General features: G+C 33.9%; 1 protein-coding gene across 1 annotated transcript in view; it reads right to left on the bottom strand.

Annotated features, from left to right (window-relative positions):
* The window catches only part of SLC35F5 (solute carrier family 35 member F5), a 37,928-nt gene continuing 11,051 nt past the window's right edge, over positions 272-27,148 (bottom strand). Inside the window, exons 7-16 of the mRNA XM_018062032.1 lie at positions 26,450-26,640; positions 21,288-21,369; positions 20,445-20,532; positions 18,266-18,330; positions 15,990-16,094; positions 12,542-12,701; positions 7,634-7,724; positions 4,514-4,668; positions 3,888-3,974; positions 272-1,113 (exon numbers count right to left, since the gene is read on the bottom strand). Of these exons, the coding sequence (XP_017917521.1) occupies positions 3,899-3,974; positions 4,514-4,668; positions 7,634-7,724; positions 12,542-12,701; positions 15,990-16,094; positions 18,266-18,330; positions 20,445-20,532; positions 21,288-21,369; positions 26,450-26,640 (1,013 nt within the window). The 3' untranslated portion in view covers positions 272-1,113; positions 3,888-3,898. The remainder of the gene's footprint in view (positions 1,114-3,887; positions 3,975-4,513; positions 4,669-7,633; positions 7,725-12,541; positions 12,702-15,989; positions 16,095-18,265; positions 18,331-20,444; positions 20,533-21,287; positions 21,370-26,449; positions 26,641-27,148) is intronic.

Genomic DNA, 27,148 nt, shown 5'->3' with positions numbered 1-27,148 from the left:
AGTCCAGGAGCAGCTGCACAATAAGGATGTAAGTCTAAGAGTTAAATCAGAAGTATTTTATATTTAATTTAATCTTGGTAGAGGAAAAGTTCAACTGTAATTTTTAAAGTAGAATTTCTTCTTGCCTCCCTTCTTTGCTTTTTAACCATAAAAATTTAGGAAAATTAACATTATTTTTAAAAGAGGCATCCAGTTCTAGAACAATGTCATGTATTTATATATGAAAAAATCAGAAACCAATTGGTAGATCTGTAATACACACACACACACATATATATATAAACATTTTATTTTAATAATACTTTATCACTTCAATTTATATCATTCCATTATGAAAATGTTTAATTGAAGAGAGGATATTTCTTCAAAACTCTAAATAAGCAGAGCTTTATCAATTAAATTTACAGCATTACAGCCTTTAGAAATACATAATTCTTCATTTTACAGTAATACTTCCCCTTTAAAAATTCACCATGGTTTGTCACAGATTTAAAGTACAAGGCACCTAATGCTATGAAAGGATAATACAGTATATGCAGTGTAAATGAAACAGATCTTCTGTCAAACATTGATTCTTTTTAAAGTCCTACCATATTTGTGTGAACATATTTGTTGCATAAATTAAACATTTTTTGTTTTGTTAATTTGTAATATTCTACAAAACTCAAAAATATAATTCGTACCTATTATAGGCAGCTTATTTTAGCATTTTACCTGTAGGAAACACTGATCTATATACTTGATTTCTGAAAACATTTTCCTAATATAGTCCAGCATTTAACAAATAATAAGTGAAAATAAAGTTTCCAGAACATTAAAATTTTATCCTTTGATTAGTTCAAATTATTTCATCAGTTGAATTCCTTGAGATGTATAAGGCAGGTTGGTCCTTTAGATGGACTGTAGACCGAAACTTCCTATAACTGTAGTGGTATGTACACAGCTACATAGCAAAGTACTTCATTATGAAAATGAAGACAAAAGATATGAGGAAAATATGTTTTAGAGTTCCAAAGAACTGAAACTGTTATTTTTCAGACTAGGCACTGAAACATTTTTCTACAAAAACTTGCCAGAGATTGTCTCTTCGCTGTATACTACTCCATCATCAAGCTAAAAATAAAAACAAACACATAATAATCATTAGATTACAACTGTCAGCTTTAATTTTCTAATTTATGTTTTAAAAAGCAAATTATGTTAACATTGAAATATATATCAAACACAGTAAAACTGGATACTAGAACTTGAGGTGAGTACTAAGAACTGATGTAAGTGAGTTCTACATGTTGACTGACATCTAATGGCTATTTTAAGATCACAAAATAACAGTTTTATTCATAATACATCCTACTGTTATCCCTGTGGAGATAAAGACTCCTGCCTAACCCAGCCTACCTTATTCTACTCTATTGTAGTCTATCTTCTTTAGCCTTCACTATCTTCCCTTTATCCCACTCTCAGTTCCAAAAATTTCTGGCTGAGAGTGGGTATGAATGTGAATATGAAAATGATGCATAGCATACCAGGGAGGGAAAATGCATAAAATAAAGCATTAAAAAGATTTAAAGAGGGACTTCCCTGATGGTTCAGTGGTTAAGAATCCACCTTCCAATGTAGGGGATGCAGGTTCAATTCGTGGTCAAGGAACTAAGATCCCACATGCTGCGGGGCAACTAAGCCTGTGCCCTGCAACTAGACAGCCTGCACACTCTAGAGTCCATGCACCGTATCTAGAGAGAAGCACACATGTCTCAGCGATAGATTCCATGTGTAGCAACTAAGACCCAACATAGTGAAATAAATAAATAAATAAAATATTTTCTAAACAAGCTTTAAATAACTATTTGCAGTTTTTACAAAATTTAAATATGGCAAAATACATATTTAGTTCTACCGTCTCCAAAACCTCAGGAGAAAGACAATAAAGGGATTTTTTTTTAAAGGTTTAAACCACATGGACAAAGAACAGAGACAAGAATATAGCAGCTAATTCTTGGTTAGAATGAAGAAATACCATCAGGTATCTCTGTAGGGAGAGGTAAAGAAACAACCAAAAATAGGCAGACTAAAAATTTACAACTAAAAAACTAAAAAAATGTACAACTAAAAATGTACTAAGATTGGTACAAAGTTTATAGAAAAAGGCAATTAGATACTCAGATGCCCTCCCCTCACTTTTCACAGCTAGTCAAGTGCCTCTTCTCTATCCCAGGAGAAGATCTGAGGTTAATTCTCTAAAAAGGGTAGGAAGAAAGGGTCTTGGACTGGTTAAATGCCAGGCACAATTCTACATGGTTCAGGAAAAATAACATTTATATGGTCATAACTTGGTAAACACTGATAACACATCTATCCAAACCACACGGTAACTATCCTGGATGATGAGGAGGAAGGAAGGATACAGGGTTGGAAGGCAGGCAAGTGGAGTGGGAGCAGAGGAGGGGGAAGCTGAAAGTAACCTATCTTATACTGCCATGGTGGGAAAATCAACTGAAGATGCCTGAAACTGAAAAATCAAGAAATAGAAGTATAAGCATGTACTTAGATGGAGAGGAAAATACAGAAAGAATCAATGAGCAGTTTAAAGGGACTCCTCAGGGTAGGAAAAAAAATCGAGAGCAGTATAAGCAGGGCAGGAGACAGCTACACTGAACAAGAAGTCTTGTAGAACTCTAACTTTTCACACTATTACATGCATAGCCATCCTAAGAGTAAAAACTAGAAGAAAAAGGGACCAATCAGGGGTTCCCTGGTGGTCCAGTGGTTAGGAATCCGCCTGCCAATGCAAGGGACACAGGTTTGATCCCTGGTCTCGAAAGATCCCACACGCCATAGAACAACTAAGCCCATGTGTCACAACTACTAAACCCACAGGCCCGAGAGTTCTGTGCTCCATAACAAGAGAAGCCACCACAACAAGAGGCCCATGCATTGCAACTAGAAAGTAGCCCCGACTTGAGGCTACTAGAGAAAGCCCACTCATAACAATGAAGACCCAGCAGCCAAAACACAACAAAACTCTTTCTGTCATGTAAGAAATATAAAAGATACTATTTCTTAAAATTAAAAAAAAAATGTTCTCGAAATACTGTTAAGTGAAAAGCATAGTCAGAGAATCAGGATATGTTGGATGTATCGTGCCAGTTATAGCAAACACACACATGCATAGAGAAAGGACTGGATATACTTGGGAATCACTTATTTGGGTCAGGTACCATATTTCATGTTTTAAACTTACCAAGAATTTAATACTTCTAACAACTTTGTGAGAGAGGTTCTTCTGCAACTACCACTTCACAGAGAAGAAAACTAAGGCATAATGAGCTCACGAACCTTGCATAAGGTCACACAGCTAGTACACACAGAAGCTGGAATTGGATTCCAGGCAGTTTGACTCTAGAGTCGGACTTTCTCAGCCTCTAAGCTGTATCAACTCTCAAAAAAATTAATTATAGGAAATTGATTCTGTATTTGAGCAATACAAGAATGAGAACCTGGGCTTCCCTAGTGATTCAGTGGTAAAGAATCTGCCTGTCAATGCAAGGGACACAAGTTCGGTTCCTTATCTGGGAAGATCCCACATGCTGTGAGCAACTAAGCCTGTGTGCCACAGCTATTGAGACTGTGCTCTAGAGCTCAGGTGGTGAAACTAAGGAGCCCAGATGCTGCAACTACTGAAGCCTATGTGCTCTAGAACCTGTGTTGTGCACCAAGAGAAACCACTGTGATGAGAATCCTGTGTACTGCAACCAAGTAGCCCCCACTCACAACTAAAGAAAAGCCCGCACAGCAACGAAGACCCAGCAAAGCCAAAAATAAAAATAAATAAAATTTTTAAAAGAATAAGGACCTTATTCAATACTAATGTCCACTAACATACAAACCTGGACTATAGCTAACTAGCTCCATCCTCCTGAGAAACACCATGCATAGGAATGAGACTCTCACACTGTTCACTGTCTTCTGGAGCCCTTAAAAAAAAAGACAATAGTTAGGAAAGCTTTAGACCCGAAAGGAACTTTTACAAATGATCTATTCCACTGGCCAGTGCCTGAGGTCAGACCTAAGACTAGAGCAAGACTGCTCAACAAACTGTCCCAAGTTCTTTATAGAATGTAAGAAGTTCTTTACATTCTGTAATGTAATGTTTTAGAGAATATAAAATGGTTTCTCTCTTAAAAAAAAATGAAAAAGAAAATGAGGCAATGTTACCATATTTTATTATGAATTTTGTTCACATCAATAAATTTTTTCTACATTTAAATTTGTTACAGCAAAACTGTAAGCACTTTGATTTCATCTGTGAATTACAACATTTTTTAAAAAACAGCAGTTTTGAAGAAACTATCCTATCACCCATAGATCTGAACAAATTCTTTTATCTGGCATTGTACATATAATATTATAATCTTTTAAAAATTCTTCACAGAATCTCTAAAAGCTAGGTCAGCATGGTATGATTTCCATACTTAGCAAAAATTTGAAAAATTTATACTGGAACTGAACCTACTTCTGAATTCGATGTTTTCTGCATATAAAGGCAAAAATTCTTCTGATTCCCACCATCACAGGATCCCAATTATTGTAATGGCACAGGAGAGTTGCAATAAAAAATGAAAAAAATACAGGGATAGCGCCTGCAAAAAATAACCAAGAAAACTGCACCTAAAAATAAGAGATAGGAAAAAAGAAAAAAAAATACCCACAATTATCATTAAGACAGTTTTCCCTTAAACACAACTTTTATATTTGTGATAACTTGGACAAATAAAACACTAAGAAAATAATACTAAGCACTGACAATATATTGAGAATATTATTATTAAATATAAGGATTTACTTATACTAATCACTTGCTTCAATTACCAACAAAAATACTTCTTACTTAGAAAATATCCTAAAGGAAAGGCAGGAAACTGTGCTTTTCAGTTATTAGGCAGAATACATCAGAAATAGAATAGCGAATTTTTAAGCACCTGTCTTATACATCACACTACCCATTTGTTCTTTACTGATTACTGACTATTCTCAAGTTGATTCTTCCCCTCTAGTTTCTGAAGTCTTTTTTTTAAAAATTCCCATTTATAAAAAACTAAGTTATGCTATAGCTGTGATGTTGTGTTATGTTATGGGTCTTTTCTTATGACAGTACTGAAAACAGATGAAACTCTTTAAGTTAAACTTTGGCAAACAATTTACTGATGAAATATAACTTGAAAAGAAAAAGATTCCAAAGGAAATCATGACTAAGTAAAATAAAGACTATAAAGAGGAATATTTTTATTAGGAAATGTGAGGCAAAGGAGACAGGCAAAGCCTCAGTGGTGAGGAGCTCTGATTGCTAATCCTGACCCTCCAAACCATCATTTTACCTGGGTCATCAAGAAAATTAGAAATAATGAGATCCCATAAAGTTACCAAAAAAAAATTATTTCCTTTACCACCTAGATTCAACTTAGGATCAAAAACAATTGCCAAAAAATCCACACTGGTTAACTATTGAGACTCAGCTGCAACACACTGGTAGTTTGCTTTCAAAATATTGATGAAAACAGTAACTCCTATCTTTAAAATAGGGGAGAAAAACTGCTTACCCTTTCTAAGTATTAAAGAAATGAGGTTTAGAATCAAAGGCAAGACTCCCTCTTGTGGGAAACATATACTATTCCATTTCATATTAGTTTTAGTCAGAGTAAAGGAGTTTTGTGAAAATAATTATTTATTTATGAAGGACTCAATGCATAGGGGCTTCCCTGGTGGCTGAGAGGTTAAAGCGTTTGCCTGCAATGTGGGAGACTAGGGTTCGATCCCTGGATTGAGAAGATCCCCTGGAGAAGGAAATGGCAACCCACTCCAGTATTCTTGCCTGGAGAATCCCATGGATGGAGGAGCCTGGTAGGCTACAGTCCATGGGGTCGCAAAGAGTTGGACACGACTGAGCGACTTCACTTTCACTTTCACTTTCATAATGCACAACACAAGGAAAACCATTGATAAATTTCAGCATGCACATTCTTCTCATATGGTACATATACACAGGCTGAGTCAGCCTAAGAACACCCAGCGGTCAGTACTAAAAAGTCTTCACACTGTTATCAAACTATTGGTATAACATTCTTGGAATATTTGCAAGATATTTAATAATTTAGAAAAAACATGATGAATTTAAATGACCCATGAAGGAAATGGCAACCCACTCCAGTATTCTTGCCTGGAGAATCCCAGGGACAGCGGAGCCTGGTGGGCTGCCATCTATGGGGTCGCACAGAGTTGGACACGACTGAAGCGACTTAGTAGTAGTAGTAGTAGTAGTAGTAGTAATGAGAGTTAAAAACAGAAATATAGTTGACAGAATGATATCATGACTATTCAACTAAAAAAATGCTACTGAAAAAAACAAACTTCATAAAGGTAGGTAAAACTCTAGATGACTTTTACAGGCAAAGTTCACTTTTAATAATGCAATTCTTTTTATGTTGCCAAATAATAAAACACTTCTAATTTGATTTCCAGCATGCTATGAAGACAAATTTTTTTTAAAAAAATGAAGACATTTATTAACAATGAAAACTGCCCAAGTAAACAAAAAAAGTCTAATTTCTGAATATATCTGAATATAAGTCTGGATGCAATCAGGAATGCTTCCTATTATACCAAATATCAATTAAGTTAAAAAAAATGTATCTTAAGCACAATAAATAAAGTTAATGAATGCAAAAATTGCAGAAACTATTGATATATATAAATACGCTTGACTATTAGAATAAAAAAAAAACTAAGAAAGTAAGCTACTCCCACCTTGTTCCTATTGAAGCTCTGGGACACACCCTGCTACTTTTTCCAGAATGTATCTTCTGCCTTCAATTCCCACCAAAGGCCCAGCCTACTCATTTAACTAAATGCCTGATGTGCAATCAAGAAATGACTGTTGGTGTGTTTTTCTAATCAAATATATATACATATATTTTCCCTTCTGTTTTGCCTCCATCTTAAAATATCTGAACAAATTACAGTATCATTTACTAAAATTAAATTCGCTATTACAGGTCTTCTTAAAAATTCAAAAATAAAATTAACCTTCAATTTTTATTTTTCAAATCTGCAAAAAAGCTGATTTTTCAAAATATCAGTATGGTAAAGTTCATTTACACAGCAGCTACCAAAATCCTTTGATAAGTATCATTTCCCTAGTTTGACTAATTTTGGTTGATATTCAAGATTATGACCTGAAGATGTGGAAAGGCCTGGATATTATATGATGTATGATTTTAGTGTTATATATATTTTACAATATTCACATTCTTTTAAAATCATGATATATGTAGAATAATTAATTCTCAATTACAGAGATTTCCATTCTTAACCACAGCAAATAAATAATATACTGAATCAGAAAACAAAATTAAATAACAAAGAATTATTTTTTAAATAAAAAACTAAATGTGACTAAATTACAAAGATGACCATTTCTTTGATACTTTTTATATCTCTATGTAGTAAAACAGCTTGGAAGAGAAGGCACCAAGTATTATTCATGGTCATCTTTATAATTTAGTCACATACCTTAACTTTCACTATTAGCTCTGATTTAATAATATACTTAAAATATCTAGTAAATAGTTTGCCTTACCTTTTGCATACACATGTCAGCTATTATGGAAAGAGGTATTGTAAGGCTTAGTGCAAGTGTGCCTATCAATGATGAGGTAAGAAAGCAGCCCCTAAAAAAACAAAAGAAAGAAAGAAAATATACGTTACCATACCAAAACAACAAAAGAACCAACAAAAAACAATGACCAAAAATTATCTATCCTAGGGGGACTTCCCTGATGGTCCAGTGGTTAAGACTTCACCTTCCAATGCAAGCGGTGCAGGTTTGATTTCTGGTTGGGGAGCTAAAATCCCACATGCCTTGTGACCAAAAATCCAAAACATAAAACAAGCAATATTGTAACAAGTTCAATAAAGATTTAAAAAATGGTTCGCATTCAAAATATCTTAAAAAATAAAAATTATCCTACCATATAGGTAAGAGAGATCAGGATAAAAGCTTAGGATGGACTAACATAATAAAAAGTAAAGTTACTAAGATAATTCTCAAAATTCATCTTCAAATATTAAAAATCTAATATATAAATATACAAATTTCAAAAGATTTTATACTATTTTCTAAATCTGCTTACAGATGATATTCAACTTTGGATGTATAACTTATATTTTGTTAACATTTTTTTATAAAACTGTCAGAAGAATTCTTAGTTTTGTGATAATGACACTTAGATAACAAAGGAAATAGCTATAGTAAAAGTTCAGAACAATAACTTATAACACAGTAAGAAAGTGATAACCAACAGGTGAGTCTGTCATTAAAGCAAAAATATCTTGCCCTCATTAAAAATTAAGTGGCCTTTAGATGTTTGTTGCTCTTTTGGTTTGGCTTAGTATCTAAAAAAAAGAACTGAGTATTTTTTCAGGATACTTCCTTACTGTTTTTCATTTTTCTAGTAATTGATGTAATCAAAACATAAGCTCTTCATTTTATTCTCACTTTGAATTATCAATGTTAGTATCAAATTCTGACATACCAACTGCATACAATTTTATATAACTGAATGAAAAAAATAAAGAAAAGCATTGTATTGAATAGATATTGAGTGTATAAAAATTAATTATAAAGCTATCATATATATAGTTAGGACTACAGAACTATGGAAATTATAGGTAAGTAAATTCTAGCTGTTAGGGTTAACAACATTGTCCTGAAATAAAAGAGGCTAACTCTTGATAAAGTGTGTCACTTTAAGTGTTCAACAGAGGTTGCACAATTAGTTCTTATCGATGTGATAAAGAGAATTCAAGGGACAGCCCACAATTCATAAGCTTCTCTGTGAAAAGAGTACTTGGGGATCAAATATTGGCTTTAAAAAATTATTATTGGTCTTTTTTTTTTTGGCCGCACAACTTAGAGCATCTTAGTTCCCTGACCAGAACCAAGGCCTGGGACTGGAAGTGAAAGCACTGAGTTCTAGCCACTGTATCACCAGGGAATTCCCCGACCCTTTTTTTTTTTTTTAAATTATTTATTTGGTTGTGTCAGGTCTTAGCTGTGGGCATGCGGGATCTTTCTTTGTGGCTCGAAGGCTCTTCGTTGCGGCACATGGGCTGCTCTTTATATGTGGCATGTCGGGTTAGTTGCCCCACAACATTTGGTATCTTAGTTCCCTGACCAGGGATCCTACCTGGTCACTGCCTGCATTGGAAGGTAGATTCTTAACCGTTGAACCACCAGGAAAATCCTGGGTTTTTAAAATACATTTGTTCTTAGATTCATAATGCAAAGTAACATCAGACCGAGTCTGAGATGAAGTATTAAAAAACCCATTTGACTTATAGCAGGTTTCCCAATTTAGCTGATGGCTGAATTCATTTGATCTATTATCCATTCAGTACACTTCAGGAAATGCTGAGACGGAAGACTAGGTGGATAACCTCATATCTACACTAGCAGTACAGTATATGGAGTTAATGGTGCATTTGAAAAAATTTTTTTACATAAACAATGAGTGACAAGTACACATCTCTAATTTCCAATAAAATTTACAACTGCACTTTTAAGTCTTTAGTATGCTACTCAGTACATGATTATATATGCTAAAGTTAGTTGTCTATTTATAGTTAACGTGATAATCTTGCCTTCCTAAAAAGAAAGAAATCATCATAAATGTAGATTATGACTTCTGATTTAATTATTTTTAAGATATAAAATGATATAAAACATATAGATATGCTTCTTATAATTGTTTTGAGTTACAATAACACCTAGAATTTAAGGGACATGAAAATTGTTCCATTACAGATTAACTTATTGCTATTGACTTGTTACTAAAAGTACTCTTAAGTGCTTGAGTATAGAAGTATATCTGAAAAATATAACTTTTTTGAAGTCCTGAAAAATCCAGCCCAGGTAGCTTTGATCATAATATATGACTTTGAGTGTCTAGTTTTTTCAACAACAAAGATTCAAATACACAGTTGGGAATATAAACTGTGTTCCTTCTGTGGAGAATATTTTGTAACTCTCTATCAGAATCAAGTCCATGTGTTTGATTCAGTTTTTTCAATATTTATCCTATAGAATAATTATGTATACAAGCAAAAACATATATAAGGATGCTTAATACCATATTACTTTCAAAGCAAGAGACTATAAACAAAAACATCTCTCAAGAAGGAACTGGTAAAACACATTATGTTCTACGCATTGTTACATAATGGATTGGACCATAGCAGATTAGAATACTACACAAACTTTAAAAAAATGAATCTAGTGGCGGATATGTAAGGATTTACAAGACAACAATTTGTGGGAACAAAGAAAAGTATAGAATGATATCCATAGTTTGCATGTTAAAAATAAAACAAATTGGAGGGGGGAGGATCAAGAGATTGATACACACTTCTGTATGTAAAGATAATTCTGCATTGTAGAAGGCTAAGAAATTAACAGTGGTTGCCTTTGAGAAAAAGAAATGAAAATTTGGGGTAGTAGAAGAGAAAGATTATCTTTTCATTTTAATCCATTTTGTACATTTTTAAAAATTTATTACTCTTAAATTTTAAAAAAGTTAAATATAAAAAAGAATACTTCAAAACATGTTATTTTGTTATTTAAGAGTAAAATTTTCCAAGGGTGCAAACTTAGAATGCTCATATAAGAGAGCTTACATATGTCACAACTCGTATTTATTCATCCTCAAAGCCTACATTAAAATCTGCTGGCATAATGAAACTCTATTCTATATATTTATTAAAAATAAAAACTCTCAATAAGGAATGAGTATTTTAACTTTTGAAAGTGGCACTGTCCATGTTTACTATAAGTCTTAATGTAATATGAACCATATTAAACCTTTCTCTAGTCTAATATCCAAAATTTTTTAAATTATTTCTTTCAAATATGTAAGAACTCTGCTTTGAAATTTTCTAATTTAAACTAAACTTAGAATAGTACAGAATATAAACTTCTATTAAAATACAGTGAATGAATAATCATTTAAAGCATAGGGTTCACTGAGTTGAACCCTCTCAAACAGCCATCAAAAATGGTTGAAGATCAACAATTCTTTATGGTTCAACCGAGTACACTCAAAACATCACCAGTAAGTAGTTTCATCAGCCTAGAACCAAGAGTGGAAGGAGGCAAGAGAAATGATATAACAAAAGAAGTGACAGGCTAAAAGAACAAGACATATAATACATATTGATACATTAAAAAAGTAAGTCCTTTTGGTTAAAAAAAAATGAGCACCTAAAATAATTTATACAAAATGAGGAAATAGATTTTGATACCAAAGGGTTCTAGATCAACAAAGGATTTTAAGATAATTACATACATTGTGTGCGTGTGTATTACTCAGTCTAACGACCTCATGCTCAGTCTTGGCAACCCCATGGACTGCATCCTGCCAGGCTCCTTTGTCTCTGGAATTCTCCAGGCAAGACTACTGGACTGGGTAGCCACTCCCTTCTCCAGGGGATCTTCCTGACCCTAGAAGTGAACTCGGGTCTCCTGCACTGCAGACAGATTCTTTATTGTCTGAGCTACCAGGAAAACCCAACTACATGAATTACTACAATATAAACTAAACCTTTAAGTACTACATAAAAGGGAGTAAGAGTGGAGGACATCAGGGAAAGAGATACTTCCTTAATTGGAGAGGGGAGACAAGTGCAGGCAGAGCATTAAGCAAGACTTCACGGAAAATGCTATTTTTGTTGCAGTCTTTTGCAAGGGAAAACTAATCAGTAGTTTAAATGGCATGCAATAAAATTCATTCAGGAGCTTAAGTACAATTTGTGTTTCTAAGTTTCTATTTGATGGAAATAGAACTAAGCGTTAAGCTCTATATTTGAAGGTATTCTTAAACACTATATATGATATTGTCTTCAAACTACTTTAAGATTATTATCACATATCAACATAGTTGATATTACATCAAAGTATGTTAAAACCTCAAATTAATCAAACCCTAAAGCTTAGGGTTTATATATCTGCCTCACTCATCTGAAAAGTCCTGAGGATAAACAAAACAAAAATCTGAACAATCAAACAGACATTTCAAACACTCCTGACTAAGCAAAGTTCCCAGATTCTCACTTAGAACTCACATATGCATACCTGGGATACCCATCTCCTAAGGGTGAGTGTCCATTAGAAAATGATGCCTTTGATCTGCATAACACTCTACTTTATAAAACAGTTGTATAAATATAGGTCATTCATATCCATCTAATCATTCAACAAAGATTTATGAGCTTCTATATGCAAGCCACTACTCTATGCAATGGGAACACAGACATTAAAAAAAAATAAACAGTTCCTGCTCTAATGGAGTTACTGTATTAAGTTGTAAGTGTATAAGGTGAAAAGAGTACATAGGAAGGGCCACCAGAAGACAGAAAAAATAGAAATGCTTAAACTAGCCAAAAGTCAATAAATTCATAACTAATAAATCACAGGGTAATAAACAGTACATACCACAACCACAGGAACTCTGAGAGCACTGTTCCAATAAGGCCATTAATGACAATGCACATTAACACTACTTTATTGGGGAACTCAAAGTCCTCAAATCCAGTATAATGAAGTAAAAAGAAACCTGGCCATAAGAGCAGCAGATTAAAGAGACCTACAAAACCTAAACACATACAAAAGAGACAAAAAGTTAGTAACTGTGATTTATTTCAATCTTTCAAAACTGCAACTCTACAATCAGAAAACATTAGGTTTCCCATAATGAGCTTCATTAAGGTTTCCTTAACTGAAAGTTCTATTACTTTTGTTTTTAAGTAAGTCCTGTGGAGAGATGAACACAAGCAAAAACTTTATCAAGCGACTGGGGATCACGGAGTCTTCAAGGTTCAACTATCTCTACTGCATAGAGCAACTACTGAAGAAAAACATTTACAACGATTCAAAAAGACTGGGTGTCAACAGTAGATTATGATAATATAGTGTCCTGGAACTTAAAAGGAATAACTTGTGCATATCTGTGTGTGCATGTGTTCAGCGTAAATTATTACGAGGAACTACATACACTGTTAACTCTCTGATTCAATCTGTATTTATGTTTAAAGCACCCATGCTATGCTAGGGATAATGGAGGAAGGTTCCAAAAAAAGATAAAATTCTTGTTTCCTGCCTTCCTAGAGCTCATAAGCTAGTCTGTGAGATTACATACATACACAAACAGCTATAGAAGTATGAACTAAGCATGGACTATGTGTAAAGGAAGGGTATAACATTTAGTGGTTAAGTGCATGCTCTGTGTGACCGCCCTGGGATCCAATCCCACTCTACCATTCACTACTACTGTAATCTTTAGGCAACATGCTAACCTCTTGCAAACCTCGGTTTTCTAATCTATAAGTATAAAATAATATTTAATTAGGTTACTAGGAAGATTAGACAAAAATACAACACAGTACATGGCATAAGTAAACAGTTAACAAATGCTATTATTTTAAATATAGAAATATGAGCTTATATATGACTACACACATGAAAATATAAAGACACAAATGTTATAATTTTATAGTAGTTTTTATTGGACATTTTATACAGTTTAACATCACAATTTCACTGTGAGATCCAAAGGTAATTATAGAGCTTTCCTAAAAGAAAATTAAATCACAGTAGATATATATTTTATATTTGCTGCTAAATAATAAACTTGTATTTAGGATGCCTAGTTAAATTGTAATAGGGAGGGAATGCCCACTCTCTATATGCCACTAAGACTTACAGTACCTGCCTTCCCTGAAGAACTGTCTTGGAGAGCGAGCGACCAAGTCTGTCTTTCCCAAAAAGATCCCACCCTCTCCCCACTCCACACCCTCTGCAGCCAAATCCTAACGGCTCTAGGCTAGGACAGCTCTGAGGACTGCCTCTGCTCCCCCTATGCTCCCTGCCCAGGGACCTATAACAAGCTGGCCAAGCCTCAGCTGCACCAGAGATCACATGGTTCTTCCCCCTTCTCTATTCTGCTTATCTCACTCCCTTGTCAGTCTTTCCTGCAGAGCACCCCTTCCATGAATCTCCCACACCAAATTACTGTCTCATATCCTGCTTCTAGGAAAACCAACTTAAGACACCTAGTGATAAAAATAAAAATAAACAACACACACACACAAGGCTTGTATAACATTAAAAAAATCGTTGTAGTTAAAACACCAAACTTTGGGGTAAAGCATCTGCCTGCAATGCAGGAGACTTGAGTTTGATCCCTGGGTTGGGAAGGTCCCCTGGAGAAGGAAATGGCAACCCACTCCAGTATTCTTGCCTGGAGAATCCCATGGATGGAGGAGCCTTGTAGGCTACAGTCCACGGGGTCGCAAAGAGTTGGACACGACTGAGCAACTTCATTTTCACTTTGGCGTTATCAAGAAGCAGATCTCTTTTTGTTCCCTGAACTTGAAGCCTGTGCATTTCCGCATGAAGTGACAACCTTTGGATCTAGAGATGAAAGGTCCAAATCACTTCACGGGTTCTGCAGATTCTCATACGCCTCATATGCTTCTCCTCTTTCCTCAATTGAATGCTCCAGCACACTGGATCTACTCACCATTTCCTGCTATGCTCTGCTCACACCGTGATGCCCAAAGAACTTTCCACATCCCAATTCTAACTACTTCTTCTCTAATTCTGTCTATTCTAAAGCCCAGGTCAATTTCATATTGCTTTACATATCATGGCATATGTCTACACATACTCTCCAGTAAGAGTAAACAAGCAATTTTTCTTCAAAGCTGCCAATCTTAAAAAAAAAAAAATTGCAAAATATTAACATTTCAATCCATTCCAGATGGACTTTTCTATGACTTCAAAATAAGATGTCATTAAAATTATCTTCATATTTAAGGTATACTTAGGAATTCTCTACTTGAAAGCAACTTGAGTGATCACCCAGTCTGGTGGGTTTTCAAATATTTTATTTTTGTTAATCATTAGGTACAGATATTCAAAGTACTTTTAGTAGAAAAATCATTTCTACAAATTAATTTATAATGCTAAAAAAAACACAACAAAGCAGAGCCGCTTCAGTAGAAGCAGCAGAGCAGTCTGGAAACCAAACTCACACATGCAACTCCACTTCCTTCCAATCTTCCTAGGATCCTTCATAAATCAGCTACTAACCTAGTCTAATCTCCTCATTTTCAGATGAGTATGAGATAAAAGAAGTTACAACAGCTAGAGTTCAAGTCTCCTGGTTTCCTATAAGCTGTACTTGGAATTCTCAACCCTAGGCTCCATTATCTATTGATATTCAGATATTGTTTGGGACATGTCAATGTACTCTTCTTTTGTAATCCTAGATATCAGACTTCTTTACTGAGCTCATTTCAGGCAAATAAGAATTTATAAATTTTATTAGGCATTTACCAAAATTAAGAATTGATGCCTGAAACTGTAATCGAGTAATTAAAAAATCTATGTCATAAAAGAGTCTGAGTCTTAAAGTGCAAATGACCTAAAATTTTTAGTAAAAATTAGCTCATGGACAGAAATAGTATTAGACATCATTTTGGGGTGGTTTCCCCAATCCTATGCTTCTAACAATTCAAAAATGGCAAAATGTACAATACAACAGGTAAACCCTCACATGCTTATAACAGCATAACCCGTGATATCAATGAGGAAAATATCTGATTTACAGGTTAAAGATATTAATTTGAAAAAGGTACATTAGAATTTCTTTTACCTCACATTGGGAGAGTGAACATTTCCTCCAGGTCCACAATTATGCAGAACAAGATAAGAGAAAAACACTGAGAGTAGACTTCATAACCTTTAAAGTCTAATGGTTTTAAAGAATTACATCGGGGAGTGGGAAGGGAACCTTCCCTACTCTCTCCAAAAAACAAAAACAAAACTCTACGTTAATTATTCAGAGTACATAGTCTCAACAAGTTAAACATATTCTTACCAAAGAACATAGGAATATCCAACTTATCTTCTCTGTCTACTTTTCTCTTAATCATAACAATATAAACAGCATAGAGCATGGCTCCAACAAGAGACCAAATGGAACCTGTGAAAGTCAATATAATAAAGTATTTGTTCACGAACTCATTCAACACATTTAAAATCTGACACAGTCAGGTCCTATTTCAAGAAATGAGTACTATTCAAATATGAAAAGATAAAGTATAACCTACCTTATCCATGTCCTCCAGGAACACAGGAAGGACTTTAAAAGTATAAACCAACAAATACAAAATCATTCACCTTGATGATTTAACCAGTTATACACGTAATACCAACACTTTGGTATTTAATTTTTAAGTGCATACTTCCTATCTTCCTGTACATAAACAATTTTGAAACCTGACATAGCCAACTTAACAATGTTTTCTTCCCACTCTAGGCTATTTATATTGTTCTCCCCACTGCCATGTATCATTTTAATACACATTCTACCACCTTCTTCAAGACTCTTTTAAAGTTCCACACTGTCACCAAGCCTCCTCTTTCTACTACACTAAACTTCCATCCTACTTGTCTTCTATTTTAGATAATTTAATACTTACTACAGTTGAATCTAGTATGATTTTATTCTCTAGGGGTTTCATTTTGTCAATCATATAGATTAAAAGAAAAAAATTCTTGACAACTGCAGACACATAATTTATATTTTTTAATGTTCTAAAATATCTAACATAAAGTAGCACTAGCAGTTCCTTCCTATGTAATGAATACTGATTCTCTTTAATATATTAACTCACTCTCAAAAACATTTAAGTAAGCCTTTAAAAATAGTTATAATAAGGTGCTATTTCCCAAGTGACCACATTCAATGCTTTAAATCAATTATCCAAAAGTTCAACATTTATTTATTATTGCTATTAAAGAATAGCCTGTCAACAAAATCTCATACACAAAATACATGTATTGTTTTAAACATACAGAGCTGCTCTAGATGAGAAAGAGCTAAGACAGTTCAAGAGACACAGCTCCCTGGGCACTATCCAGGAATAGTTTAGAAAGCATTATTCTATTCAATGGACTTTAAATATCTGAAGAAAGTATACAGGAAACCAAGGAAGCTGGATTCTTCTGTTAAATCTAAACAATGGATCAAAAACTAAGTGCTTACCATAGTAGTGTTTCAGGTAAGAATCAGAAGAGAATGACAAAATTAGTGGCTGCAAGCATGATGGGCAGGATATATGTATTGTCTCCATGTCTCTAACAAGATGCTTATTACTTACAAAGGGAAAAACTAGGAGCTACATCGGAGCAACTGACAGACATCACTTTAAAATTAATGTCATTAGTAACAGAACAAATAAATATCATGAGCCTTCTTGATATGATGGATTTGTCAGGACACAGTATCACTTCCCTGGTATTCTTGCCCAAAATGAACAATATACATTTAACCATAAAGAAATACCAGAAAAATAAATTGAAGGACATTCTACAAAAAAAGTGGACAGTATTCTCCAAAAATATTAAAGTTATGAAAGACAAAAAATGGCAGTGGGATAGTCACAGATTAAAGGAAACCAAGGAGACATGATATCTAAACGCAACAAATGATCTTGGACCAGAAGAAGAACATTAGTGGGAAAAAATGGTGAAATTTGAAAAGAACCTACAGACTAAATAAAAATGACTGTAATTGCTGTTAATTCCTGATTTTTAAACCTGTACTATAGCTGCTGCTGCTAAGTCACTTCAGTCGTGTCCGACTCTGTGCGACCCTACAGACAGCAGCCCACCAGGCTCCCCCCGTCCCTGGGATTCTCCGGGCATGAACACTGGAGTGGGTTGCCATTTCCTTCTCCAATGCGTGAAAGTAAAAAGTGAAAGTGAAGTCACTCAATCGTGTCCGACTCTTGGCGTCCCCACGGACTGCAGCCCACCAGGCTCCTCCATCATGGGACTTTCCAGGCAAGAGTACTGGAGTGGGGTGCCATTGCCTTCTCTGTGTACTATAACTGTATGTTATAAACAGTTAAGAGAATCTGGGTGAAGGTTATATGAGAGTTCTGTGTTCTATTTTTTAATTTTCTTACATTATTTCCAAAGGAAAAACTTTTAAAATAAAAGCCTTATTAGTGCCTACCCTCTGTGCGTGTGTATGTGTGTGCACACGTGTGCATATGCATGCATGTGTGTGTATGTGCACACGCACAATGATATGCACAGGTCTTTCTTGTATACTCTAACAGGAAGAATTCAGAGTCAGATACTTACCTATTGTGTTTCTTCCAGGAGATTTTTCAGATCCTGACAGATTTACCAGCACAACACCTCCAATACTATGAGAAATAACCATCATTACTGATGAGTAACATAATAAATTCCTTTAAAAGACTAATCATAAAGATCAAAGTTATTTACAAGTAATAAAGACTAATCTTAACTTTAGGTCAAACCATCAAAGAATTGATGATTTAATTGATACTGAATAATATCCGTATACTATAAGTGCTGTTCTTGTATTAATTCATTTAATCCACACAAAATGACTGACATTACCTTATAAGAAAGGTATTATTATCATTACCATTCCCATTTTACACTTGAGAAAACTAACGTACAAAAAAATGAAGGAACTTGACCAAAATCACATAGCTGGAATTGAAACGCAGGCAGTCTACTTCCGGAGTCTAGTGTTCTTAACTTGCTATGCTTATCTTCTGCCTTTCAATTAGGAAAAAGTCAATTTGTCATCCCTCCTTCAATCTTTTTTTGAAATGTACATGTATTAAACCCATATAAACCTAGTAATAGTAATAACTCTTGCTATTGTTATGGTTGTTTAGTCACTAAGTTGTCTGACTGTACAGCCCCATGGATTGCAGCCTACCAGGCTCCTCTGTCCATGGTATTTCCCAGGCAAGAATACTGGAGTGGGTTGCCATTTTTTACTCTAGGGGATCTTCCTGACCCAGGGATCAAACCTGCATCTCCTACATTGGCAGGCGGGTTCTTTATCACTAAGCCACCAGGTAAAATCAAAATTAACAGTAAAATTATTCTTAAATATTTAAATAAACAATTCCATCATTTTAATGGATAAAATAAGACCAAACAAAGGAGGCAGAAAAATCAGAGGTTATTTCTTCATTCAACTGTTGCTTATTGAGCAATAGTTTGGGTTAAGCAAGGAACAAGAGAGATGTGATTCCCGTCCTCACGGAGCCTTATATTGTCTATTTCTGTGCATCTTTCTACTTTTATTAAAACAACGCAAAGAAAAGTTAGAAATAGGCATGAATTGTGAACAAAGCTGGATAAACCTCATTACTTCCCTAATATAAATATACTGTATTTTCCTAGTGTAAAAATTTGTCTGGCTAAATCATGGGCCAGTCATGTAAAAGAATAAATTTCTAGCATCCATGAAGTCTAAATGGTAAATCAGTTGGCTCAACCAGACTGCCCATGAAAACTACCACTGTCAATTTACCCTTGTATCTAAAAGAGAGAAATCCCACTTATGTGACTGCCAAGAACCAGTCTCTATTATAATCACTTTTTATATACATCCTTCCTAACTTCAAAACAAAACTGTAAATTAGATGATACTATCATCATTTTGTCATCAAGGAAATCCTCTCAGAGAGTTAAGAGGCAGTGGCCAGGGGCAAACAGAGCTCTGATTCAAAGCCAGCTCTGATAGCTCAAAAACACTAATCTTTCTGGTAAATTATTCTGGTACTTTCTCTGATTTCTGATTTTCTCTTACAAAAACAAGAGTTTCATCAAATCAATATATCTATTTGAGTACTGACTGTAAGCAAAGCCCTATGCTAGGCCTTTGATAACACAAAGAAGCAGAAAACAAGGATTTAGCCTTCAATGGTTTAAAATCTCCTAGGGAAGACAAGACAAATAAATACAAAGCTAAATAAAAATAAAAGATTTAAATTAGTTACTAACGGTACTTATGTATTGTATTGCAAACAGTAATACAAAATTGCCAGATGGCTTATACAGAAAATAACTAAAAGATTAAGGCTGAAACAATCAGAGAAGACTGCATGTTAGATTTCTATAAATGGGAGAAGTAAAAACTAAAAACTAAAAAAAAAGAGAAGTTTGCTTCAAGAACAGGAAACAGAAACTTGGGAGGTTATGAGGGTAATAACATGCAGTTAAGCATGAATGTCAGTACAATACTTAGTTAAGTTCAGTCTCATGAATGGGAACCAAAGATCCTCCCTTCAGTTATGCTCCCTAGGAAGTTTTGAAAACTAAAACTAGCCAAGGATGTGATGCAGAGCTGATGTTCATTTAAAACCTTCTTTTATCTTCATTTTCTCTGCCTAGATATTATATTATAATATAAACCCTCCTCTATCACTACCAGAAATGCTTTAAACACTGCATTTTTAAGAACAAACTAGCTATTATACTATATTCTTACCTTAAGATTACAGCTAAAAGTTTAGAAAGAGTGAATCTATCTCCACTGTTACTTGGAAACATTGCAGCAAGGATTAAGGTAAAAAGTCCTGTGGAAAGAAAAAGATTTTTAAAAAGATACATTTGCTTAAATAAATACTGCCAAAATTATTTATTGCCAACTTGATTGTTTAAATAAGTAAATTACTTATTACCTAACTTTTAAATCTTGTCATTTTTAAATGACTAAGAATACGATTATGACCTAGGCTGAAATGTTCAAAGACCATACATGGAAACAGTCTCCATATTAAACTATGTTTATCTCACCAATACAGATCAAGTACAGTCCTATTTATTTTAAAACTGCTAAGAGAGTTAAACTCAGCATTCACAGTAATATTCTGACCTCATCATAATCAAGCATGTGTGCTGAAGTTATTTTTACAGCTCAAAAATACTTTTTTTATCTTCTAGACCTGGAAGTTGATTTAATTTTAAAAATAAAACACCTTTCATAGGGCAAATTATAGATCTGAAATAAGCAACCACATTTAGCCAAAGGGTTGAAAAAAATATCCTTAGAAAGAATATGTGAAAAGAAAGACAACTACAAACAAAGGGTCAGCCTATAAAACTTTATATACAATGTATTTTTGTTGCATAGAAAATACTGTAAAGTATTAGAAGGAATATAAACAGTACAAGGCTATGGTATAAACTTAAAGATTAAGTAGTAGTTATAATACATTAATATATGTTAAAAAGAATGAAATAATTTATAACAAGATAAAAATATTTATATGTACACATATATATAAGAAATAGGCCTCGAGTTATAATACAGATAAGACAAATTTCTTACCCGAAGTTGAGGACAAAATATTAACTATAGCAACTTGTGTGTCTGAAAGTGCTTCTTGATATGATAAATTTGCCAAAAACCACTGAAGAAACAGAAAATAATGAAACCTAATAAATGACTTATTTGTATTTGTCGTTATAATTTGTAGTCCCCTCCTTCTTTTCTCCCGCTAAATACTATTATAAGAAGTTTTAAATTTTGTTTTGCATTGAAAAATCACAGGCCTAAAAAGAAGACACACATTTATATCAGACCAAAAATCTTTGCTGTCCAATTTTCCTTAAGAAATGAACAAATTGGTTAAAAATTAGCACTCTTCAGGCTTCTTTTAAAATTAGGATAAATTTAATATCAAATCAACATTGAAATCTGATTTTTCTAAGCATTGATAGTATTAAATTTATCTAAATCAAATTTAAGAGGAAATCAATTGAACAGGTGATGCTTAAGGAGGTAGAACTGGACAGACTGATACAGACAAAAGGCTGTATTCACTTTGGAAATTTTAGAATGTCCAAGAATACTGTGAATTTACTGGCTAACTGTGATTGTTTCTCTGATTCTCAGTTTTGAGACATAATACCAAAAGTTCTCATAGTTGGAGGTTTTCAAGTTATGGGAATTTTTTTCCCCCTTCTTTCTTCCCTTTTGCTCATCTAGGCTAGGGTATCCTTATATTCCCAACCCTGGGCCCACTTTGATTTAGAGAGTAAGAAATAAGGCCTCTTTTGATGAAGCCTGATGTTTGTGTGTATGTGCATACAAAGTTATTTTCACTGCCATCAGATATTCTAATGCAATTTACAACTTATCCATTTTCTGTTGGTGGACATTTTTTGACTATTCCAAAAATGCTGCAAAGACCATTCTAGCATATGCCTCCTGGGACACGTGCATGAGTGTCCCTAATGTAGCATACATTAAGAAGCAGATTGGTGGTCTAAGTAAATTAACTGCTTGTCCACCTGTTTTCTGTTGCTTAAACAGATGGACTGGATAATCATGTTCTGCTGGAGAATGATTTGTCTCTGTTAAGGGAGGGACATCTCCTGATCTCTTTCAGAACTTTTAGTTAAGTGAGTGGTATTATTACCAGCATTTATATTTCAAAGAAGCAGTATAGACACATGATCTTAGCACACTGCTAGAAGGCAGCAGATGGTTGAGAGCCTAGAAGTCTCCATTCAGTCTACACTGTACTCTAAGCTAAAGCCAGACTAGAAGCACAGCAGAGACTCTGATTCCATCTGTAGTCTTCTAACATCCTAATTTCACTTGACTATCTAAATAAAAAATGAGGTTAGCAACTGGTAAGATGGGTAATATCAAATATATATGGCAATAGGAGCCACAGTTGCTTGCAGTTGATCCACTAAACAAGAAGCAGAAGATTCTGCCCTTTAATTATCTTTTGGAGATTTTCTGCAAGAATAGGTAATGCTTATCAGATGATAATTAGCTTTCTTGATCTACTTTCCTTACCATTTTAATACTTAAATACTGTGCTCACTTTCCAAACAATCTCACTGCTCTCTGCTAATGCAAGATAAAGAAATAAAATAAGAACAATTAGATGGTAGGAATGCAAAGATTCTAACTACTCATCATTAGCTATGAACTCTTTCCAGAAAAATCTTCCCACTCTCTAGTTCTCCCCAAACTCCATTCTCTGGCTCTCAAACTCAAGACAGCCTCATCACAAAGGAAGACCATCTCAATTACCCTCCAGTAAAAATTATTTTTACAATGTTTCTCTTCATTATTTCAGAGTTGAGGACAACCACTTACTAATAATTGAGCTATCACAAATAATTTATATAATACTTCATTATTTCATGAGTGGTAATTAATTTTAAAATTAGCGTAAAAGCTTGTGAGACCTAAATTGTCTTTTACAGAAAAAAAACTATAACACCATAAGCCCTAATGAGACAAAATAATTAAAGGAGGGCTGGCAATTATTAACTCCTTTTGAACTGCAATGTCCAATACAGTAGCCACTAGCCACATGTCACTATTAAGGAAATGAAATATGGCTAGCTTGAATTGAAATGTTTAGAAATTGAAATAAAAACAGAAATTGAAATGAAATAGAAAAAATATTTTAAAATTGAAATGTTTAGAAGATTTTAGTACAAAAAAAAGAATGCAAACCATCTCATCCATCTTTATATCAATAGTATGTTCAAGTGTTTTATATACATACAGTGGATTAAATAAAAATATAGTATTAAAATTAACTTTACTTATGTGGTATGGATGGACCTAGAGTCTGTCACACAGAGTGAAGTAACTCACCAAGAGAAAAACAAGTATCATATATTAGCAAATATATATATGGAATCTAGAAAAATGGTACCAATGAAGCTATCTGCAGGGTAGAAACTGAGATGCAGACTTAGAGAGAGGAACTGTGGACACAGCTGGGGAGGGGAGAGTGGGACGAACTGGGAGGTGAGGATTGACATACATACACTTCCATGTGCAAAACATAGCTAGTGGAAAGTTGCTATATAGCACAGGGATCTCAGCTCAGTGCTCTGTGATGACCTAAAGGAGTGGGATGGAGTGGGTGGGAGGGAGGCTCAAGAGAGAAGGGATATATGTATACATACAGTTGATTCACTTTGCACAGCAGAAACTAACACAAAGTTGTAAAGTAATTATACTCCAATAAAAGAAAAACAAAGAATTAATTAAGGCCCGTAATGCCTTACAAAGGCCAAAGATGAAAGACATCATACTAAGTACAAATCCTCATTATGAGCCCTGCAGTTGATGGAATACAAAAACTCATTTATGGTTGGCAAAATTCTAAAACATCTAAATTTTCAAATAATTCTCAAATAAGGATACAAGAAAAAAAATAACTTTCTCTTTTTTAATGTGGCTACTAGAACATTTAAAAATACATATATGACCTATATTTGAGGCTCACATTATATTTCTACTGAATAGCACTGCTCTAGACCTCAACTAAGCTTATCACTCTATTGAGTCAGGTTTCTAAAAAGCTGAATTCCTGGACTGTACTACTCTTGACTTTCTACAGAAATGCCTTTACTAAAGATTAACATAGCTCCCTGCTCTTATATTAATTTACTTAAGGTTGATTTTTCAAAAAAGACTATTAAAAGCGGAAGCAATCCAAGTGTATATCAATGGATGAACAAATAAAATGTGGTATATACACAGAACGGACTGTTATACAGCCTTAATAAGAAAAATATTCTGACACATACTACAAATATAAACCTTGAAGAATAAGAATAATTTATTAAACTATGAAGTGAAATAAGCCAGTCACAAGAGGAAAACTGTTGTATAATTCTATTTAAATGAGGTACTCAGAGCAGTTAAGCTTATAGAGACAAAAAATAAAATGGTAGCTGTCAGCAGCTAAGGGAGGTGGGAAAGGGAAATTATAATTTAATGGGTATAGAGTTTCAGTTTTGCAAGATGAAAAAGTTCTCCTGACAGGCACTGGAGATGTTTGCAGAACAGTGTGAATGTATTTAATGCCACTGAGATGTATACTTAAAAATAATTAAAATAGTAAGCTTTGTGATATGTATATTTTACTTCAATCTTTCTAAAAGGTTATTATCTGCGCATATCTACCTGTAAATCTGCTATACAGAACAATGTCTTGCTGCCTATGAAATTTATTCTCTCAGTTTTGAGTTGGGAAAAAGTTAACTTTATCAATAAAGAGAAGTACTTCTTTTTAATAGACAACAAACTATGTAAATCAGAAAGGTTTCCTTCTTTCCTTCCTGTCAAACTGCCTAGAGATAAATTGTGTGCTTTCTTTTAGTGGAAGTTCCTGACATAATCAACCCATTCCACCACCAGTTTGCCCCCTATACAGACATTATCTGTTTAATCTGGTTCTTATCTCTCTCCTCCTTTTAAACTTTCACTATATAGATTCTTTGTGTTTCACCTCATGTCTCCTTTAAAAGTTAAGAGATAAAATTAATTAATTTTAGTCTTGGCTTACACATTTAAAACAAAGAAATGGAAATCATAATAGTATAATCTAAATACATGAGCCTTTAAGTTAACCTTATTACATATGTAGTTACCATATTACAACTCCCAAAGATTCTTTGATTTTCATTCCTGAATATATTAATCAAGGTATCACTAAAACAGAGGTTGTTCAGGCAGAGGATGGTGAAAAATTGGCTATGCAGTATATATGAAGCAAAACTGTAATGTAAAAAAAAAAAAATCTAATAATCAGGCTAATAATATTGACATTAGCACTGCATCATTACCTAGTTTTTTTAAATGCTCAGTATATATTTAAATCCTAAAGGTTCATACAAAACAACCTTGGAATAGGCTGAATACTAAAATTCATTTTTAAATTGTAAATCAGAGTTTTTACTAACTCAGACAAGTTGTCTAATCCAAGATTAGCCTAAAATAATATTTTATTTGCTAAATGAATTTTTTATGTGAAACATTAAGCATATTTTTCGGTTTCTTTATCAAAATAATCGAGAAGCTATAATACAATAAAATATTCTGAAAAAATGTTTACTATGAATACTTGTAAAATTTTGACCACATTTATATGGCTTCCCAGGTGGCACTAGTGGTAAAGAACCTGCCTGTCAATGCGGTAGACATAAAAGACTGGGGCTCAATCCTGGGTTGGGAAGATCCTCTGGAGGAGGAAATGGCAACCCACTCCAGTATTCTTGCCTGGAGAATCCCATGGACAGAGGAGCCTGGTGGGCTATAGTCCATAAGTTCGCAAAGAATCAGACACAACTGAAGCGACAGCACACATATGAATTTAAGATAAAACTAAAAAAGCAATTATTTGAAGAAATCAATGCTGTCAATGCAAACTCTTATCTAGATATTTACTAGCATTTGTATTAATATATATCATAGTATAAAATAACTATTTATTATTCAAATTATAAATATATATGAGTAGTTGTAGTATACAGTATTTATTACATTCTTTCACATATGACTAGTAATTATTAACTTTAATACTCTAATTTCCCTCCGATGACAGATAACAGAGTTTAGAGTCATGAGTAAGCAACCTAAATTGTCTTACACTTCCATAGTATATTGTTGGTATGTATACTGTCTTAAAATTCAAATTCCAAACATATAATATAGAGAAGACTTACCACAAAGCAAAAAAAAAAGCTAATTTTTGCTACTTGAGTTGCCGTAAGTTTCCCCACAGTTTTAAGTAAGGATTCTTGTTCTTTCACAGTAGGATATGACATGCGCGACAACTTAGCTTCCAATGCATGGCTTGATGGAAGTTGTCGAATCTCCATAATATTACTAAATCTTACACGAGACTTTTTGGGAACTTAAAAGGAAAAATATAGTACAAAATCATTAAACATTTCCCCTCACACCCAACAAAAGTTACAAGTTTTAATATAATGATAAATGCATATAATTTAATAAATCTATGATCACATTTGAACAGTAAAAAAAAAGTTACATTATTATATGGGACAGCTCTGCTTATTCAAAAGAGTTTGCAGGAAAAATGTTTCGATTTATAAAACATTTTGAAGATTTTAAAATGAGACCAATATTCAAATAAAGTTTCTTCAACTGTATACACACACAACTGACTGATTCAGGATATTGTATGAATATTATTTTGGCATCTATGTTGTTCAGTTGCAAAGTCATGTCCAACTCTTTGCAACCCCATGGACTGCAGCATGCCAGACCACCCTGTCCCTCATTATCTCCCAGAGTTTGCTCAAGTTCATGTCCAGTTAATCGGGGATGCCATCCAACCATCTTGTCCTCTGTGGCCCTCTTCTCCTTCTGCCTTCAACCTTGCCCAGCACCAAGGTCTT

Source organism: Capra hircus, chromosome 2 (assembly GCF_001704415.2).
Source record: "Capra hircus breed San Clemente chromosome 2, ASM170441v1, whole genome shotgun sequence".
NCBI classification, from domain to species: domain Eukaryota; kingdom Metazoa; phylum Chordata; class Mammalia; order Artiodactyla; family Bovidae; genus Capra; species Capra hircus.
This window is presented reverse-complemented; position numbering and strand designations above follow the sequence as displayed.